Raw genomic sequence first — 17,500 nt, 5'->3', positions numbered from 1 at the left:
ACGGCGTCGCTATAGCAAAGAGACCTTGACAAGACCCCACTACTGGTGTTCAAGACCACCAACCAGTGATAGGCCGAGACCTCCTGAAGAACCACAGCGCGGGTACTGGAAACACGATTGTAAGGACGCAGCACGTCCATCATACAACATCTGCAAAACGCCGTTAATCTACAGGCACTTCCTGCGCAGATCGGCCAAACATTGATCATTTACCAAAAGGAAATCTGTCTTCTGGGAGGAAGACGTTTATCCGCAGCCAAAGGGGAAAACCCATCAAGAATAATGCTCCTTTGACAGCTGGACGCTTACAGAAGGAATCGGGGAGGAGGGGGGAGAGAGTAGGCCTAATAGGGAATGAACAAGGAGGTCACAGAGAGAGTTGCCGTTTATGACTCCCCATCGCTCCGAGTGGCTGGCCGTATCCGTGCGTCCAGATCGCTCTACCCCCTGCTTGCGTGAACCCATTCCACGCAAAGCACCCATTCCATTGGTTCCTTGATTTGAATTCTGTGATTTGATTGGCTCTGTAGGCATTAAAAATGTGTGCAGGGTCCCGGCCACGTTGTTAACTTGATTTAGGCAGCCAGCAGCACACAGACACACAGACACACAGTCACACAGACACACACAGACACGCACACGCACACGCACACGCACACACAGTCACACACACAGTCACACACACACACACACTGGCCGTTTAATCGCTCCCCTTTAGATGGGAGTCATATACTTGAATAGGAAATTAATTCTAGACCTTCCCCTGGCCCGTGAAATGAGGTCCATTGTTGTTGTTTTGTTTTTTTAACAGTGCGCTCTAGAAGGGGATCATATAAAATGTGGCACCTGTGTCCAATCACACTGATCAACAACCTTCCCACTTTTATTTAGTTTTAACCTTATCTGTTTCTGTGTTTGTTCTCCAGTTGACCTTTTCACTCCGAACACGTGTACAACACGGGACATGAATCAACACATTGTAATGTTCGGTTTGACTTTGGTTCTGTGTTTGCCTTTTTTTTTTTTTTTAAGTCTTGTTTTTTTATATCTGAGCTGAATGCGCTCCGACGGGGGAACCTTCAACACCTAGCGAACGTTCCTCCCAGCATAGGCCTTCTTCTTCACCATGTCGACTCACAACAGACGCAGATCTGGAGAGCTTCGTGCTGACCCATAGCACAGAAGACGTTGACTCTCGTCGTTACCTTTTTGATACAGTCTTTTTAAACGATGCACTTGTTTCACACGACTTTGTTTACTTTGCTAATGCAGTGCCATGTGTTAATGTACTAGTAACTATACACACACCTGTGATGGTCGTCCAGTCATGTCTTCATTAGAGTGTGTTTATCTCGCAGCTGTTGCCGGTGAGGACTACTTCACGGACAGTGCTTTTTTAGGTGTTATTCTACGATGATTACTTGATACATCAGATGTAAGGAAAACACTTTGATCGGCACCCCTCTGTCCGTCACGTTAGGAATCCACCTGAGCAGCAGTAAAATACTTTATCAAAACAAGGTCTGGTTTGGTTATTTTGCGTGGGGAATTGCCTGTCTGAGATCATTGATTCAAATCAACTCCGGTATCAAATATATACAATTAATCATTCATGTATACCGTCTTTTGAACGTCCAAAAAATGAATGCTGTATCTGAGCAAAATTGTCTGAGGGTAATAGGAAGTCCTTTATCGATAAGCACAAATTATGTATTTAATTATGTATCTATTATCCATCTACCTGTTTATTCATCTTTTTTTTCTCTTTTTCTTGGACACAAACACAGATTAATGGAGCTTAAAAGAGTGGTTACAAAATAATTAGTATTTCTTGTTTGGCAACAGCTAGAAATGTTTTCGATGTATGCCTCCCATTAAATTTTCAAGGACTAAATAAAACCTAAACCCCCAGGTTAGACTGAAAGGTGGAGGTTATAAAAACATCCTTGAATATTGAATGTTGTTTTTTCAGTGCTCAGAGCTATTTTTTATTTGTGATGGCTTATCACAGTTTCAGTTGCAAAGGACTTCCCAGGTCATATTATGACCTCTAAAGAGAAGGGGCAAATTCTTATCAGGGAAACATTTGGAAAACAATATTTATATTTAAAACTCATTTGTCTGCAAAAATAATGATAACTTGTTATGGTTCCAGGGGGATGTGTAATCTCTTTGCTCCTCACCCAGGTTTTTTGTATTGGTCATCGGACTTTTTAACTTGTTAAGGCTTTTAATTGGTCCTCGGAGACAAGACTCATAGGTGTGTTTCTGACACCGCCACGAGGGGGCGCTAGGGTGCAACCAACATAATATCAGCAGGGTTTCCAATATTCATACGCTTTATTAAAAAGAACACCATTGTCCTTACTTCACCCACTTTAATTAAATTCAATTATTGATTGGTGTAACTTAACGGTTTTATTTTATTTACTGTTAATCTAATATTCGCTCTTTAAATAAATTAATTGTATTAGATGCTCTGTGGGTAGGCCTACTTTTAGTTATTTAAAGGCTATATATTGCTATTCATTATGTATGATGTATTAAAAATGCATATTTAAAATGGGTACAAATGGCCTTCCGTCCCCCGATACAGGCCCGGGTCGGTATGATGGTTACAAGATGAGGATGTGATAGGCCTAGGCTATATGTTCATTTGCATACTAGTGCCTAACACCCACGCGGGGACACCGCCGAGCTTCCATCATTAAGCAGACCCTGAAAAACATCGGCGAGTAATCGTGATTTATATTTAAAAAGACACACCGGATCTGATTATGTATCTGCCTCTGGGTGGAGATGAGCCTAACGTGTGAAAGAGTCCTCCTTTGTAATCAATTAGGAGTTTGGGGTAAAGAAACGTCCTTGTTGCGCGCACTCGCTTCTCCTCCGGTCACGCATGTGACATGTCGAAGGTAAACAGTGAAGTCAAGAGGCACATGTGTCCTGAAAGTCTAATACACGATCACGACGGGGACACTTTCGGCTTTGGAGACGACCTGGAGCTGAATCAGTTCGACGGGCTGCCCTTCTCGTCCCGCTACTACAAGCTGCTGAAGGAGAGGAGAGAGCTCCCGGTATGGCGGGCCAGGGGCCAGTTCCTGGACGCCCTGGTGAACAACCAGCTGGTTCTGGTCTCAGGATCGGCGAGGACTGGCCAAAGCACACAGGTAATCTGGTGGTCAATGATTTCATTTCCAACCTGACTAAGTTTACGCTTATCAACCTGTAGGGCTGCAATAGGATCAAAGTGTTTGATGTGTTGCCTGTTCATCATCTTATATAGAAGTTGTAGTTGGGCTTGGAGGGGGACTCTGGTGAAAGTTTTGAAACATTTTACGAAATACTATTTTGCTTATCCGTCAATAACATCACAGATCAAAGCGGTGATGCTGTACTTTTTTAAGGGTTATCAATGATGGGGATAATCATTCATTTGCAGTATGCTACTATTCAGCGCCCAGACATTCTAACTGAACCGAACAGGACCGTCATTCTCCCAGCTCAGCTGAGCAAGCTCCCGATAAACAAACCTAACGACACATTATACTCCCCTGCAGAGTCTTAATTCAGTGACACTCTGTCTGAACCTAAACGTTTTGGTAGGACTACTGTCTGTCGATATCAACCGGCCAGAGAGCGCAGCGATAGGGACAAAACCACCTAACCTGGTTTGGGGGTGCGTCCCCATAATCCATGCCTGGCCCTGATGTGCCCTGCCGCTCCCGGTAGAGGAGGGGCGCCTCCTAAACCTTGATCCGCTCACCATACACCCATGGATCCCCTGGATCCCCCACATGCTGCCATAGCAATTTAACAATATGAGCAACAAAACCCTTCTGTCCAACGCATCGCTTAAGCTGTCTTTTAAACCCCTGATCCGGCGAAGTGCAAACCCAACCCAGCGCAGCTCTTTCCTTGAAACCTGCTCTCTCTCAAAATGATCGGATTATTGCAACAATTCACATTTTTGTCGTAGTATTCGTCTCTGTCTTATCCATTATTGCATTCATTCACTATTTTATCTTATCATTTATCTTCTTCTTATCAACAATATTGAAGAAGCATTTTGCTGATTGAATTTTCACTAGCGTCTCTTCAGCCAAAGTAGTGGATGGAGACGGTATGGGGGTTAGTAAACCCTGGGGTTTGGTTAACCCTTTGGGTTAGTTAACAATTGGGGTTAGTTAAGCCTGGGGGTTAGTTAACCCTGGGGTTAGGAAAGCCAGGGGGTTAGTAAACCCTTGGGTTTGGTTAACCCTAGGGGTTAGTTAACCCTTGGGGTAAAGCCTTGAGGCTAGTTAAACCTGGGGTTAGGTAAACTAGGCCGGGTTACCAACCAGCCCGACTGCCTGACCGAAGCCTCCCCCTCCCTCCCCCTTCCCTCCCCCTCCCCTCCCCCAGATCCCCCAGTGGTGTGCGGAGCTCTGTCTGTCGGCCCGGTTCCGCCACGGCACGGCGGTGTGCACGCAGCCCGGCCCCCAGCGGGCGGTGGAGCTGGCCCTGCGCGTGGCCGACGAGATGGACGTCAACATCGGCCACGAGGTGGGCTACCGCATCCCGCTGAAGAGCTGCTGCTCCCACGACACCGTGCTGAGGTAGCGCCGACCCACACGCCTCCACTTCCTGTTTACATTCAAAGCTACGCTCAGGGCATTTAGCGGCTGCTCTTATCCAAAGCGATTTACAATAAGTACATTGGTCAGAAGAAAGAGAAACAATATGCCCATGTCGGTACATTAAGGTTGTTCATAGAAACACGTGCAAAGCACCAACAGTCGTTAGGTTAACCCATTCCCTGTATGCATCAAAGATAGCTAGGGTAAGATGCTGCACAGTGCTAAGTGCCATGACGTACAACATACAATAAGTGCGTACATTAAGTGCCGGGACATACAACCCACAATAAGGGCTTATGAGGGTGGGGGGGGGGGGGGGATTGGGTAAGGGGTGAGGCTATGCAAAGTCTAGTTTTTCCTGGGTGTCCTGGATCTGGTCTATGATTGGTTACTGTAGGAGGGGTTTACTCATGGGATCTGAAATCCCAGAAGGACAATCTGAGCGATCATCTTGGTACTCCTTGAACGTCAATGCTGTTCACAATCGTAGAAATGTGAAGCAGCATGTGACATGTGGTCATTATTCTAGAATTCCTGTGTCGAAGAATTGAAGGGGTTTAGTAATGGTTAGATTGTAACAAAATGGTGTCTTGGACGTGTGCATTATAGGAAATCATCCTGTGATTTTGTGTCAATCATCCTGTGATTCCTGAGATTGATCGATTTAGGGAATGATTGATTGGTTTCCGGTTGATAGCTGCTTCATGGCTGGAGTTGTGCAACACGCTTGCTTGAATCAAATCATTGTCTTTAAATTGCTGTTGGATCACGCTGTGCTTCCATCATGACCCATCTGCTGATCGTCAACCACAAAGTTATTATTTTATGACACTGTGTGTGTGCGTGTGCGTGTGCGTGCGTGCGTGCGTGCGTGCGTGCGTCCCAGACAGCAAGTTTCTAATGTGGAGGAAAGGCCGATGACATTGTATTATCTCAGTAGAGAGAGATATCTGATTACCTGCATATCAGATATTCAACTTGAGACACAAACCCTTTCATACTGTAGGCATGTGACTGCTTTATCTCTGCCCCCATCTTTCAATTTCAGGCGAAGAACCTGTTTTATGAATGAATAGCGGGCATTATTATTATAATTAAATGTGGAGATGAGTAGCAGGCATAAACGGAGGCCTAGTCTGACCTTTCCTCTTGTTAAATAATGTAAGCTAATAAAAACGCACGAGACTTCCCTGACGGATCTGAGTCCCTGGCTCACATCAGCCCGCTACTACTACCAAGAACTTGGAAGTCCTTTGCGTTCCACTGTAAGCTGTCCTGGGTGGCATGTGGATCAGGAGGTAGAGCGGGTTGGCTGGTAACCGGAAGGTTGCTGGTTCGATCCCCGGCTCCTCCTAGCTAGAGTGTCGAGGTGTCCCCGAGCGTGACACCTGACCCTGACTGCTCCCGACGAGCCGGCTGTCGCCTCGCATGGCTGACACCGCCGTCGGTGTGTGAATGTGTGCATGAACGGGTGAAGTTCAGGAAGTATTGTAAAGCGCTTTGAGTGGCCACCTCTTAGTATAACACTAGGTGCTTTTCCATCCCCCTGATTTTATGCAAACTTTGAAGTACCGAATCTGTAATTGGTGATGGAAACACCAAAATTCGCATAAGAATCCTTTAATTCGCAAAAAGGTTTATCCTTGAGGTGGTTTTTGAGAAATGCGAAAGGGAGTAAATTCGCAAAATGGGAGATGGAAACACACTTTTCAAAACAGCTGTGACGTAGTGAACTTTGAACACACAGGACTGACAGTCTTTCCGATTTCCGCATAACGACCGGCCATAGCAACCCTGCCGACATCAACGTGTAAACGTCATCACCCTATTCCGCTGCAACCACTTGATGGAAACGCACCTAATTCGAATAACTTTTTTGCGAACTTTCTAAAGATTTGCATCACCTTTTAGATGGAAACGCAGCTACTGTATAACCGCAGACAATTTGTGTTCTAGTGACCGTAGTGACACCTAACACCCACCCTCCTCCCAGGTTCTGCACGGATGACGTGCTCCTGCGAGAGATGACCTCCGACCCCGTCCTGGAGCGCTACGGCGTGGTGGTGGTCGACCGCGCCCACGAGCGCACGCTGAGCACCGACGTCCTGCTGGGGCTCCTGGGGGCCCTGCTGCAGCGGCGGCCCGGCCTCAGGGCCGTGGTCCTCATGGAGCCCCCCCCCGGCGCGGCCCAGAGGCTGAGGGGTCACTACGGGGGCACCGCCGCCGCCCTGCTCTGTCTGGAGGCGCCGGGCCCCGCCCAGGTGGTCTACGCTTACCACAACAACAACAACAACAACAATAGTGTCGCCGCCGCCGGTGGTGGAGGCGGCGGCGGTTGCCATAGCGACGACTACTTCTACTCGGCCCTGAGGCTGGTGTTGGAGATCCACCGCACCAGGGAGCGGGGAGACGTGGCCGTGTTCCTGGCCTCCGCGCAGGTGAGATGTTGACGTCATTTATGGCCCCAAAAAGGCTTTGTTTGTTTTCTGTAACGCAGGCGGCGGCCATTGTTAAAATACTTCTTTTTTTTTTCTTTTTTTTTTCGTAACCTTTATTTTTCCAGATAAAACATTAAGAACAGTTTCTTACTTACAATATTGATCTGGTCACACACCAGGAATGCTTTTAGATGTGTTAAGGTGCTTGCTTGCTTGCACACAGCCACATAAAACGCCAATGCTACCACATCTATGGTGTTGTTTGTGAAAGTTTGACAGCGCCAACTCGACGTCTCCGCCCACAAAGGAACGTCTCAGACGTCCACCCCCCAAGGGTTTGGCGAATGGCCCCATATTGGCGCGTCTTAGTGTTTGTCGGGGAAGTCGTACAGACTAGACATTAGCCATAGAGACGTGGCACCGAGAGGAGAACTTACAGTAAGGGGAACGTAACGGATATCCCGGAACAGATTTTGTGCCATAGTTGACCTATTTCCTGCAGGCCGGTAAGGTACACCTGCCTTACAAAGTAATGCCGAGATCAGGGAATCTCACTCACAAGGACAACCTTCAACTCTGGTATAAGCAAGGTCAATGGAACACAAAATGGATATGAAAACAGTGTTATGAATTATAGCCTTAGAACATGACATTTGTTAATTTGGTAGTTTTGGCAACAACAAGCTATTTCGTCGTCTGATCTGCGGCTTTGTTTGGTACAAAGGATTTTCTCTCCATGGGTTGTTTAAACTCTAAAATCTTAGGGAATCACAAATCCTTCCCCCGGTCCGATACTTTGTTCGCTCTTCGTTGCAAAAAAGATTGCCGGGCGTTCACAATCCCCGAGGTGACGTTCCTGCTTTGAGTCGATGGTGTTCATCCTGACGATGGCGACGATATATGATGTTTTTCAAATCTCTTCCGGCAGCCTTCTCTGTGTGACAAGGAACCCGGGGGCGTGGAGGGAGACAGCTTTGCTTAGTCGGCATCAGAGAGAGTTGGAAATAGTGTGGAACAAGCAGCCTAGGTCTGTTTTAATAAGACCATAAACCACGGGTGTCTGTAGTTATGGGGTGTATCAACAAACTGTTGATTTAATGCCATTGGACCAACAGTCGCTCATCAATCTTCTGGGCTCCAAGCAATTTCAGCAGCGCTCGGGGCTATTCTTCGTTTCGCATCAACGTACCGCTTCATAAATTGTTATCATGGTACTCATTAGAGGGAAATAACAATCAACGGGGAATATTTGCAGAAGATTAATAGATTTGTGTTAATCGTTTGATAATAGGAAGGTTAATTGTCGTTAAAAAAAAACACATGGCAATTCTATTTTCTCCTCACTTTTCAGTGAGTTTATATCCTTTTATTGCAGTCATACAAGGCTTCACAGCCTCGTATTGTAGTCATACAAGGCATCACAGCCTCAACGATTATCCGTCTCATCCAACCCCGTCACCTCAAATGTCCATAAACCAAAGACGAAAAAGATTGAACAAATAAAGTTGGAAATAGGAGGGCATATATTTTTTGATATACAGCTCCAATTCCCTTTCTGTGTTCCCACCAATGAAACGCAGTGCTGGAGACGAGTAGGTCATATCTCAACGTGTACTAGACAAACTTCTAGTCTCAAGAGACCAGCTGCAGAATCATAAGTTAGCGTTTCGCAATGAACATTGAGATCTAGAAAGGAATAGAACGTGAACTAGAGCGACATCCGACTGCTCACATAAGGGCTAGCATTCCCTTGCCTTCCCTAACTCAATTCAACAAAACATCTAAGAGGGATTTCCGCTTCTCAAACTTTTCCAGCAGGTTGAAAACAAAATGATAGACTATGTTCTACGCCTCATGTGGCTCAGGAGGTAGAGCGGGTTGGCTGGTAACCGGAAGGTTGCTATTTCGATCCCCGGCTCCTCCTCGCTGATCGTCGAGGTGTCCCTGAGCAAGGCACCTCACCCTGACTGCTCCCGACCAGCTGGCTGTCGCCTTGCATGGCTGACACCTCCGTCGGTGTGTGAGTGTGTGCGTGAATGGGTGAATGTTGGGCAATATTGTATAGTCAAAGTAAAATATATTTGTGTAGCACGGTATCATGAACAGTGGTCATTCAAAGTGCTTTAAAGTAAATAATAAAAATAAATATATATATTATTTTTCTTTCTCTCTTAAACTCTGTTGCACTTTGAGATTCTCGAATGGAGAGATGGAGAGAGAGAGAGAGAGAGAGAGAGGTCAAACATCAACAGCGTTTTCAGTGGCCATTGGTCAGTAAAGCGCAGTATAAAAGCAGTCCCTTTACCATCTACTCTGCCCCCCCCCCCCCAGGAGGTGGATGTGGCCCACAGCATCCTCCAGAGGGAGAGCACCCGCCTGGGGGCCGACCTGGACCGCCTGGTACCGGTGCGGCTGTGTGGGGCGGGGCCGGCCGAGCCCCCGGCCCGGGACCCGACGGCGGGGGCCGGGGGGGGCACCAGGAGGGTCTTCCTGTCCTCGCAGCAGGGGGAGGATCTCCTCGGGGCGGTCGACGGCCTCCACTTTGTCATCGACACCGGCGTGGAGAAGAGATTCGTGAGTGCGGAAGTTCGAACAGCGTTCCCAGATCCAAGGTTCTTCATCTGTCACATGCGTGGTTCTACGTGCACAACGAGAAGGGAAACGTGTTCCTGACACTCAATTTGATAATATAAGTTAAAAAACACATATAATCATGAATAGGTTTAAAAAGACATAATAATCATAACAAAGTCAAATAAAAAGCCTAGACTACTAAAAATGTTTGCACTTTAGGCAGGGCCTAAAGTGCAAACATTTTTAGTAGTCTAGGCTTTTTATTTGACTTTGTTATGATTATTATGTCTTTGACATAATAATCAGTGAACACAGTTCCTGGTGATAATCGTCAATCAATCAGCAAAGAACTGTGGTTAACGTTGATCAGAAGCTTTCTTTAAATGTATGACCGGTTAATTGGGAGTTTTTTTACTGTTTCCTCTCAACAGGTGTACAATCCGAGGATCAGGGCCTACTCCGAGGTGATCCGGCCCATCAGCCAATGCCGGGCGGACGTGCGCAAGCAGCTCTGTCGCCCCACGGGTAATGTCGACAACATGGCAGTATCCACCCAGACGTACTTTAACTCTACGTGGTGAACGACCATGTAATCGGTCTCCTTGACTTAAGTCATGGCTTCCTACTTTCACGGACAAGGAGACAAAGAGGATCTGAAACCATTTTTAATTCTCCTCATTTTTATGTGATTGTTTTGGGGTTTTTTTTCCAGGGAAGTGCTTCTGTCTGTACCCCGAGGGGAAGGCGCTCCCTGCCGAGAACGCGCCCCGCATCCTGGAGTCCAACCTCACCTCCACGGTCCTGTTCCTCAAACGCATGGAGATCGGGGGTCTGGGACACTGTGACTTCATCCACCAACCAGGTACTCACCTGCTCACACACACTCTCCCACTCACGCACACGCACACTCTCTCACTCACTCACGCACGCACACACACTCGCTCAGGAACTCTCTCTCAAACTCGCTCAGTCACTCTCATGCTCACTCTCACGCTCACTCTCACGCTCACTCTCTCGCTCACTCTCTCGCTCACTCTCTCACTAAATTACTCTTTCAAACACTCTCGCGTTCTCTCACTCTCACACTCACTCACCCCCTCTCTCACTCACCCCCTCTCTCTCTCACCCCCTCTCTCATTCACCCCCTCACTCGCTCACTCATGCTCACTCTCTCACCCCCTCGCTCACTCAGTCACTTTCACTCCCTCACTCACTCACTAACCCCCTCACTCGTTCCCTCACTCACTCTCACCCTCTGGGACCCCAGTGGGACAGGACAACACACATCATCCCACAGAGTTGCCTGTGGGCCGGGGTGGGGAGCAGGGGGCCTGTGTGTGTGTGTGTGTGTGTGTGTGTGTGTGTGTGTGTGTGTGTGTGTGTGTGTGTGCGTGTGCGCGTGCGTGCGTGCGTGCGTGCGTGCGTGCCCGGGCAGGGGGGCAGCTGGACGCCCCAGTACGTGACGCTGTGCTGTTTGGGGCCAGTGAGCCGTGCCTTAGCCGAGCTGACAGCCGCGGCCCACGGGGCCATTGTCTGCCGGCTGACCGCCCCGCGCTCACACACAGGGAACGGGGGGACCTGCGCTGGGACACAGCGGAGGGAAGCCAGGTTCATTAGCGGCCAGACAATGGGTCAGTCTCTGGGCGGAGGCGGCGGCAGTGTGGCACAATGAGGAGGGACCAAAGCACGGTCCGGTGTGATCACCCCGTCCTCATCAGTGGTCGGCCCCTGTAGCGCTTACCTCGCGGGTCTGTGATCCGCCTGTGTTGTTTGATATCCACTCGGACGCTGAGGGGTCAGGTGGACTCGAGGTTCTGAGTGACATGGTTTGGCCGTCCGCTGATGAATGGGACCGTTATAACGGTTGCCGTGGCGAGGCTGTGAAAGAACATAACGTCAGTGTGTCAGGAGTCAGCTTTTATATTTTTTTGTTGAACACATTCATGTTTTTTTATGCATCACATCTTCACATCTGCTGTCCGAAAAGTAAAATGAATACAAAATAACATTAAAAATATTGAAGTAATAAGAAAAAAACATGTCATTTCAGAGAAAACATGGAAACTAAGGTGTGTGTGTGTGTGTGTGTGTGTGTGTGTGTGTGTGTGTGTGTGTGTGTGTGTGTGTGTGTGTGTGTGTGTGTGTGTGTGTGTGTGTGTGTGTGTGTGTGTGTGTGTGTCCTCAGACCCCGAGGGTCTCATGCAGGCCCTGGAGGAGCTGGACTACCTCGCCGCCCTGGACAACGACGGGAACCTGTCAGAGATCGGGGTCATCCTGTCGGAGTTCCCCCTGGACCCCCAGATGGGCCGCGCCCTGCTGGCGTCCTGCGAGTTCGACTGCGCCAGCGAGATGCTCACGGTGGCCGCCATGTTGTCTGGTGGGTGTTGAGCCCGGATCAAACCGGCTCGGAGCTGTCTCCCCATAGGTTCTGCTACAGCGTAGTGGGACTAACTCCGCCCCTTTTCTAGTTTCTAGTTTCCTCCCCAGAAGTTCTGCAGAAGTTCACTGGAGGCGGGTCAGAGCTAGCCTGGGTTTAGCCATGCTGCCTTGCGCGCGATTTCATTTTGCGCTGCTAGGCAGCATGGATTCCAGGGATCTGAATTACGCCTGAGATAGGGAACCAATCCCAGAACGGGGAGGGACGGCAAGACGATGACGACATCTAATCGACACACCCATCGTCTTCTTCCTCATCGAATTTCTGTCACTCTACATACGTCATCTGGTATAATTGATACGATTGGCTATGAGCTACGTACAGACTCGTATGATATACATTCGTAGCGTCCAATAAACGGATCCGGGCAATCGTACACCACGCCTCAAATACGAGTAAATGAATGAGTGGTTCCCCGACCTCATCTCAATGTAGATTGCGATGAGGTCTGGCGTTAGCGGGTCAGAGCCTGGGGAGGGAACCAGAAACCAAAAGGGGCGGGGTTACGTTTTTTTTCCTGTTTTCGTTAAGGAGACATATCCTTCCGAGGAAAATTGCGCGAGTAGACGAAGCATTCAGAAGGGAGTTTTAATGTGTAATGTTTAAAGTGCTTTCTGCAGTTACCCCTGGCTATTTTAAACAAACCTGTGGGGAGTAGAAACACAACATTAAGACCACTGAACTTTTATTATTTGACCCTTATTTGAGTGTGTATCACCATGTGGCCAATGAGTAAGTAGTTGATCTACGTATGTATAATCGAAGCGATTTCTTTGATTCAAATATTATTTAAAAAAATGACAGCGCCTTGCTGTTTCCTGGCGCCCCCTGCTGGCATGATCCACGAGGCGCATCAGTGCCACAGACGGTTCCATCACCCCGAGGGAGACCACTTCACCCTCATCAACATCTACAACGCCTTCAAACGGAGCCAGAGGGAACCACGTGAGCACCACCCAGAAACAGAAGCCCCCTAAACCTAAGCATTCTAACATTGGCCTTGCTTCATTACGGTGTGTCTGCTCTGAGATCATGTATGTCGTTTTCTCCGAGCCAGACTTTAATGTCGAAAGCTGGTGCCGGGACAATTTCCTCAACCCCACGTCCCTGGAGACGGCCGAGTCGTTGCGGTCAGAGTTGACGGAGATCCTGAGTCGGATAGAACTTCCTGTCTCCGAGCCCGCCTTCGGCACCCAGACCAACACCCTGAACCTCAAGAGAGCCCTGCTGTCTGGGTTCTTCATGCAGGTGAGTCACAGAAGACGACATAGTTACCCAAGGTCCATAAGGTGGGCCTTCAGCATCAGAAACGATCCATGAAATGCGTTGCAATCCTGTCAAGTTCTTATATTCCTTTACAAAGATTACATTTTTGATCAGACTTTGAGGATGAAAAAGCAGCGATTCTGACCCCAACCCAGTCATACCAAGACCGAGTTTGTTTGCTGGATTTGAGATGTACATTTATATACGTTTATACTATTTTTCTGACGAGACATTTCATAGGTCTGTCGGGGATAAATCCCTCTGTGATATGTTTTGGTCATTTACATTGGCGAATGAATAATGTGACTACGATTTGTTCCACATGCCTCTTCAAAACCTTTGCAACACATTAGGAGCCTTCCCTTTGTTCATGGGGTAAATTTTTATTTGGATATTTCTGTCAACTCTACGCGATGTGATTGGCAGATCGCGCGGGACGTGGACGGGGGAGGGAACTACTTCATGCTGACCAATAAGCACGTGGCCCAGGTGCACCCGGTGTCCGGGTACGGGCCCAGCAGCCACAAGCTGGGCCTGCCTGAGTGGGTGGTGTTCCACGAGTATGCCCTGGCCGAGAACAACTGCGTCCGCACGCTGTCTGAGATCTCCCCACAGCTGTGAGTGGGTTCGCCCGGCCCGTTCCCTCATGAGTGATTAGGAATGAATGAGAGACCGGCTGAGAGTGCACGAGTGGGTGAGAGTGCATGAGTGAGCCTCGGAAGGCTCAGTTATGGTTCCACGTCGACGCAACGCAATGACAACGCAGACGCTTCGACGCAGTCGTGAGCCTGTTTTGGTTCTGCGTCGGGTTTTAGTGAGCGGACCAATCTCAGCCCTTGCTGCTGTGATTGGATACAATTTTTGGCAGGCGCACGTCCGGACCTTGCGGTGGACCCAAAGAGGGTCTGCAAGGACGTAACGGGTCCGTAAACCCCCTTGCGTTGCGTCGGTGTGGAACCGTAATCAAGCCGTAACTTATTTTCTTACTTGATTAGGGAACTCTACTTGTGTCATCGTCAATCATTCAATTAACCATTACCAGAGTATAAACCCATATTGTTTCACCGTTCTATAATCACACCTGTGAATTTCTGCAACCAAATCAAAACCACATCTGTTCTATTCCAGGTTTATCGAGATGACTCCCCAGTACTTCTTCTACAACCTGCCCTCCAGCGAGAGCAAAGCCATCCTGCAGCACAGCCTGGAGCGAAACGCCTCCAGAAACTGCCCCGCCGACCTGAAGCCCAAGAAGTCTCTCGCGGTGCACAGGGAGGTCAGCCAGGAGACGTTGTATGACAGATGCGTGTTGCAATGAATTCACGCTTTCCAATATGGCTGCCTTAAACCAGCCGGCAACTGCAGTCCACGTACGGTGACATATTATACCACAAGGTGTTAGTTGGATTAGCCGTTACAAGCAGTTTTGAAAATCTAATCTGGTTTATCACACTGACAACTGGTGGTATAATATGTCACCTTTAAGCCTTTATTTGGAGTTTACCAGCAATAATTGACCAAGTGGTTGCTGGTCTTTCTGTACATGTAGGTACGTAAGCTAGTTATTCCTCCCACCGTTTTAACCATTCCACCGCTGCTATGGACAAATGGAGCCTTAAATCTGTCCTCTTTAGAACCTGCTTCGTGTATATAGATCATGTTTTACTTTAGAAAAAAAAAAGTTGATGTGTTTCAATTTGGTGAAAAAGATGTGTTAAGTAATTCATGGTTTCCTTCTGGCAGGGGCACATTGACTGGTGTTTTAAAGCATGTGTTGATGAATAAATACTGTCCAATACAAGAACGTTTGCCTGCTAAAAATGCCTCCATGATATAAATCTAATTTGTGATTCTAGAGACAAATCCAGCCATCTGCCTGTGTTAAGGTCAACGGACATACAAACAGCAAAATATCCTTGTCAGCAGGCGAGGTCATTTATTTGGATTTGGACAACTTGCCCGCACCAACATGTAGAGATAAAGACGAATTATTTATAAATGATTTTCCTGGACGATATAATTCAGACCGTCCCAAGTCCATGTAACAAAAGCTTTGAGTCAAGTAAAGGAAACCGTCATAAGAAATATTACTTGACAGAATTGGGATAAAAAGTTTGTATTTAACCTACCAGCTCCTTCAGTTCATTCATAGACTATCATGGTCGTCTTCAAGTCAAACACAATGAACGTCAAGACCTTAGTTACTTTGTTTTATACGGTTATATAGAAAATACAATATGCCGAAGACAAAAGCATTCTTGCCGTCCGAGACTAATTCAAATTTACAAATGTCGTACCTAAATCGTATTTTTTTTTACTGAACAGAGTTTAGGTGTTAAATCTCAATATATTGCAGGGTAAATGCCCAAAAAAACAATACGGGTGTTGTTTTGGCGATCCGTGCCGCCCGTTTTTCCTTCTGCTGAGTTATAATGACTCAATTACTTACTCAACACAACTAAACGTGAAATACAAATCCGTAAGTAACCGTTTGCATTGAGCCATGTCAGAGTCCACAGGTGTTTATTGGGGGCTTCAGACGGTGAGAAACTCCTTGAGTTTCTCCATGATAGTGGGAATGCTGTCGGCCGGGATCAGCATCACCGTGCGGAACGGCTTCATGGGAACGTCGTCGAAGGACCAGCGGCCGCTGAGACACGAGTCAGTTTCATCCTGCACCGAGTAGTTGAACTTCACCGTGGCGTGCTGTAGGGAGACGGAGCAACAAACACACACTGGTGATGTAGTCATCCAAGTAGTCTAAATTCTATTCAATTTAATTCTGAAGAGTTGCTGAAGTTCGATGCTTTATTTTCTCCCACTTTATTTCCTCCCTTTCGTCCTTGATTCATGGAGGAAATGTGGCATTTAATTTAGGTTTCTCGATAGAATCTGATTCTATCGAAAGCAAAGCACTAGCGCTCCGTCTCAAAAGAAAAACTGAACGATATGCAAGGACATCTCTACATGTTATGTACAATTCTATTTTAGAACTTGTGATCTCATAACTTTCAACGGTGTTGCATACATTATGTATACCTCCAAAGGTGTTGTATTAATAACGCATCAAGGACAACACGCTTGTACGTTCCCAGCTCGTACCTCAATAGGGCGTTTATTGCGAACTTCGTTATTCGGATATCAAAATTCGAACGAATATTAGGCAGCCCTTAATATTGTAACCTGTTATGGGCAGGCCAAGAGGGAGAGACGTCGGAGAACCCCACGCAGTCTATTCATAATGTTGTAATGACCACGGAAGAGGCAGTGAATGTAGTATTGATTAGACAGCGATTTATTAGAAACCTAATAAAGCGTTGGAACATGCAAGACCGGTAACCATAGCAACTCCGGTAAACAAACCTCGTGAAGCCCAATCCAGGTCTTACTGAAGGCATTTAATGGTCAAAATATTATTAATAAATATTTGAATATATTCGAATATTAATAAACAAACAAACTTTGAATATGATTTTTGGGCAAAGCCCTATACCTCATAGAAGAACTCCTCCTCTGCGTTGATGAACAGCAGCTCCTCCTTGGGCGCTGCGCCCCCCCGAGCCGGGATGCTCTTGGTCACCTCCTTGCAGGTCTTGCTGATCATGAGGCAGTAGTGACACTTCCCGCTGGGCTGGTTGGTCCGCTGAGCCTCTGCGATCTCCTCCCTGGAGAGACAAACGGAGACGAGGTGCTTTTAACACCTGATACTCCTGACCCCTTTTTAACCTCTTTATGTGCAGGTATTTAGAATTATTCCTGGGACTTTATTGAGATCTACTTTGTTTTTTTACTCGTATTTGATTTGTTATGTCAAGGGTCAGAGTATGATATACATTAGTTATATACAATATTCCAAGTGCATTGCTTATATTTTTTGGAATGTGTCATTACACAAAATATAAGCAACAGAGTGGAATATTGTGAATATTATTTTGACCGGTAATATTATAAATCCATTTTGTTTAACGAGATTTAAACTACGAACGTCGTAGAAAAATGGCTCAACTTTGTCATCCAAGCACAGTAAAGTTTGCTTTCCAAAACGCCAAAAGTATCTCCGCCTCCCCGCACACTGTCCAGGGTTGCCCCAACAACCCAGTTCAGCTAAAATGAACGGAGGCCCGGCCAGAACAAGGCCAGAACCAGGCAAGGTCAATGAGTGTTGA

At 47.2% G+C, this 17,500-nt stretch overlaps 2 protein-coding genes and 1 long non-coding RNA gene across 3 annotated transcripts in view; 2 read left to right on the top strand and 1 right to left on the bottom strand.

Annotated features, from left to right (window-relative positions):
- The window catches only part of LOC115531223 (uncharacterized), a 4,591-nt gene extending 3,071 nt beyond the window's left edge, over positions 1 to 1,520 (top strand). The window contains exon 2 of the long non-coding RNA XR_003973854.1: positions 1 to 1,520. This exon is cut by the window's left edge and continues 590 nt beyond it. This is a non-coding gene — a long non-coding RNA (uncharacterized LOC115531223).
- A 1,153-nt stretch (positions 1,521 to 2,673) lies between these two features.
- On the top strand, positions 2,674 to 15,138 carry dhx32a (DEAH (Asp-Glu-Ala-His) box polypeptide 32a). The gene is made up of 11 exons (XM_030340351.1): positions 2,674 to 3,170; positions 4,405 to 4,598; positions 6,613 to 7,057; positions 9,389 to 9,631; positions 10,063 to 10,156; positions 10,344 to 10,493; positions 11,817 to 12,008; positions 12,873 to 13,013; positions 13,126 to 13,316; positions 13,761 to 13,951; positions 14,463 to 15,138. The coding sequence occupies exons 1-11, from the start codon at positions 2,907 to 2,909 to the stop codon at positions 14,650 to 14,652; spliced, it is 2,295 nt and encodes a 764-aa protein (XP_030196211.1). The 5' UTR covers positions 2,674 to 2,906; the 3' UTR covers positions 14,653 to 15,138.
- A 296-nt stretch (positions 15,139 to 15,434) lies between these two features.
- Positions 15,435 to 16,999, bottom strand: bccip (BRCA2 and CDKN1A interacting protein; the record flags this gene model as incomplete). Its single annotated transcript, XM_030340353.1, is given in 2 exon segments — positions 15,435 to 16,040; positions 16,828 to 16,999. Coding segments are annotated over 2 exon segments (343 nt in total), but the record flags the coding sequence as incomplete, so codon positions are not given.
- Between the last annotated feature and the right edge of the window lie 501 nt (positions 17,000 to 17,500).

This window comes from Gadus morhua, chromosome 18 (assembly GCF_902167405.1).
Source record: "Gadus morhua chromosome 18, gadMor3.0, whole genome shotgun sequence".
NCBI lineage: Eukaryota > Metazoa > Chordata > Actinopteri > Gadiformes > Gadidae > Gadus > Gadus morhua.
The sequence above is the reverse complement of the archived record's forward strand: the minus strand, read 5'-3'. Positions and strand labels throughout refer to the sequence as shown.

Excerpts from the sequence above, each read along its gene's own strand:
- dhx32a (XM_030340351.1), top strand. The coding sequence starts at position 2,907 with ATGTCGAAGGTAAACAGTGAAGTCAAGAGGCACATGTGTCCTGAAAGT. Across the intron at positions 7,058-9,388 it reads TGTTCCTGGCCTCCGCGCAG|GAGGTGGATGTGGCCCACAG; the intron begins GTGAGATGTTGA and ends CCCCCCCCCCAG. Across the intron at positions 13,952-14,462 it reads TCTGAGATCTCCCCACAGCT|GTTTATCGAGATGACTCCCC; the intron begins GTGAGTGGGTTC and ends GTTCTATTCCAG.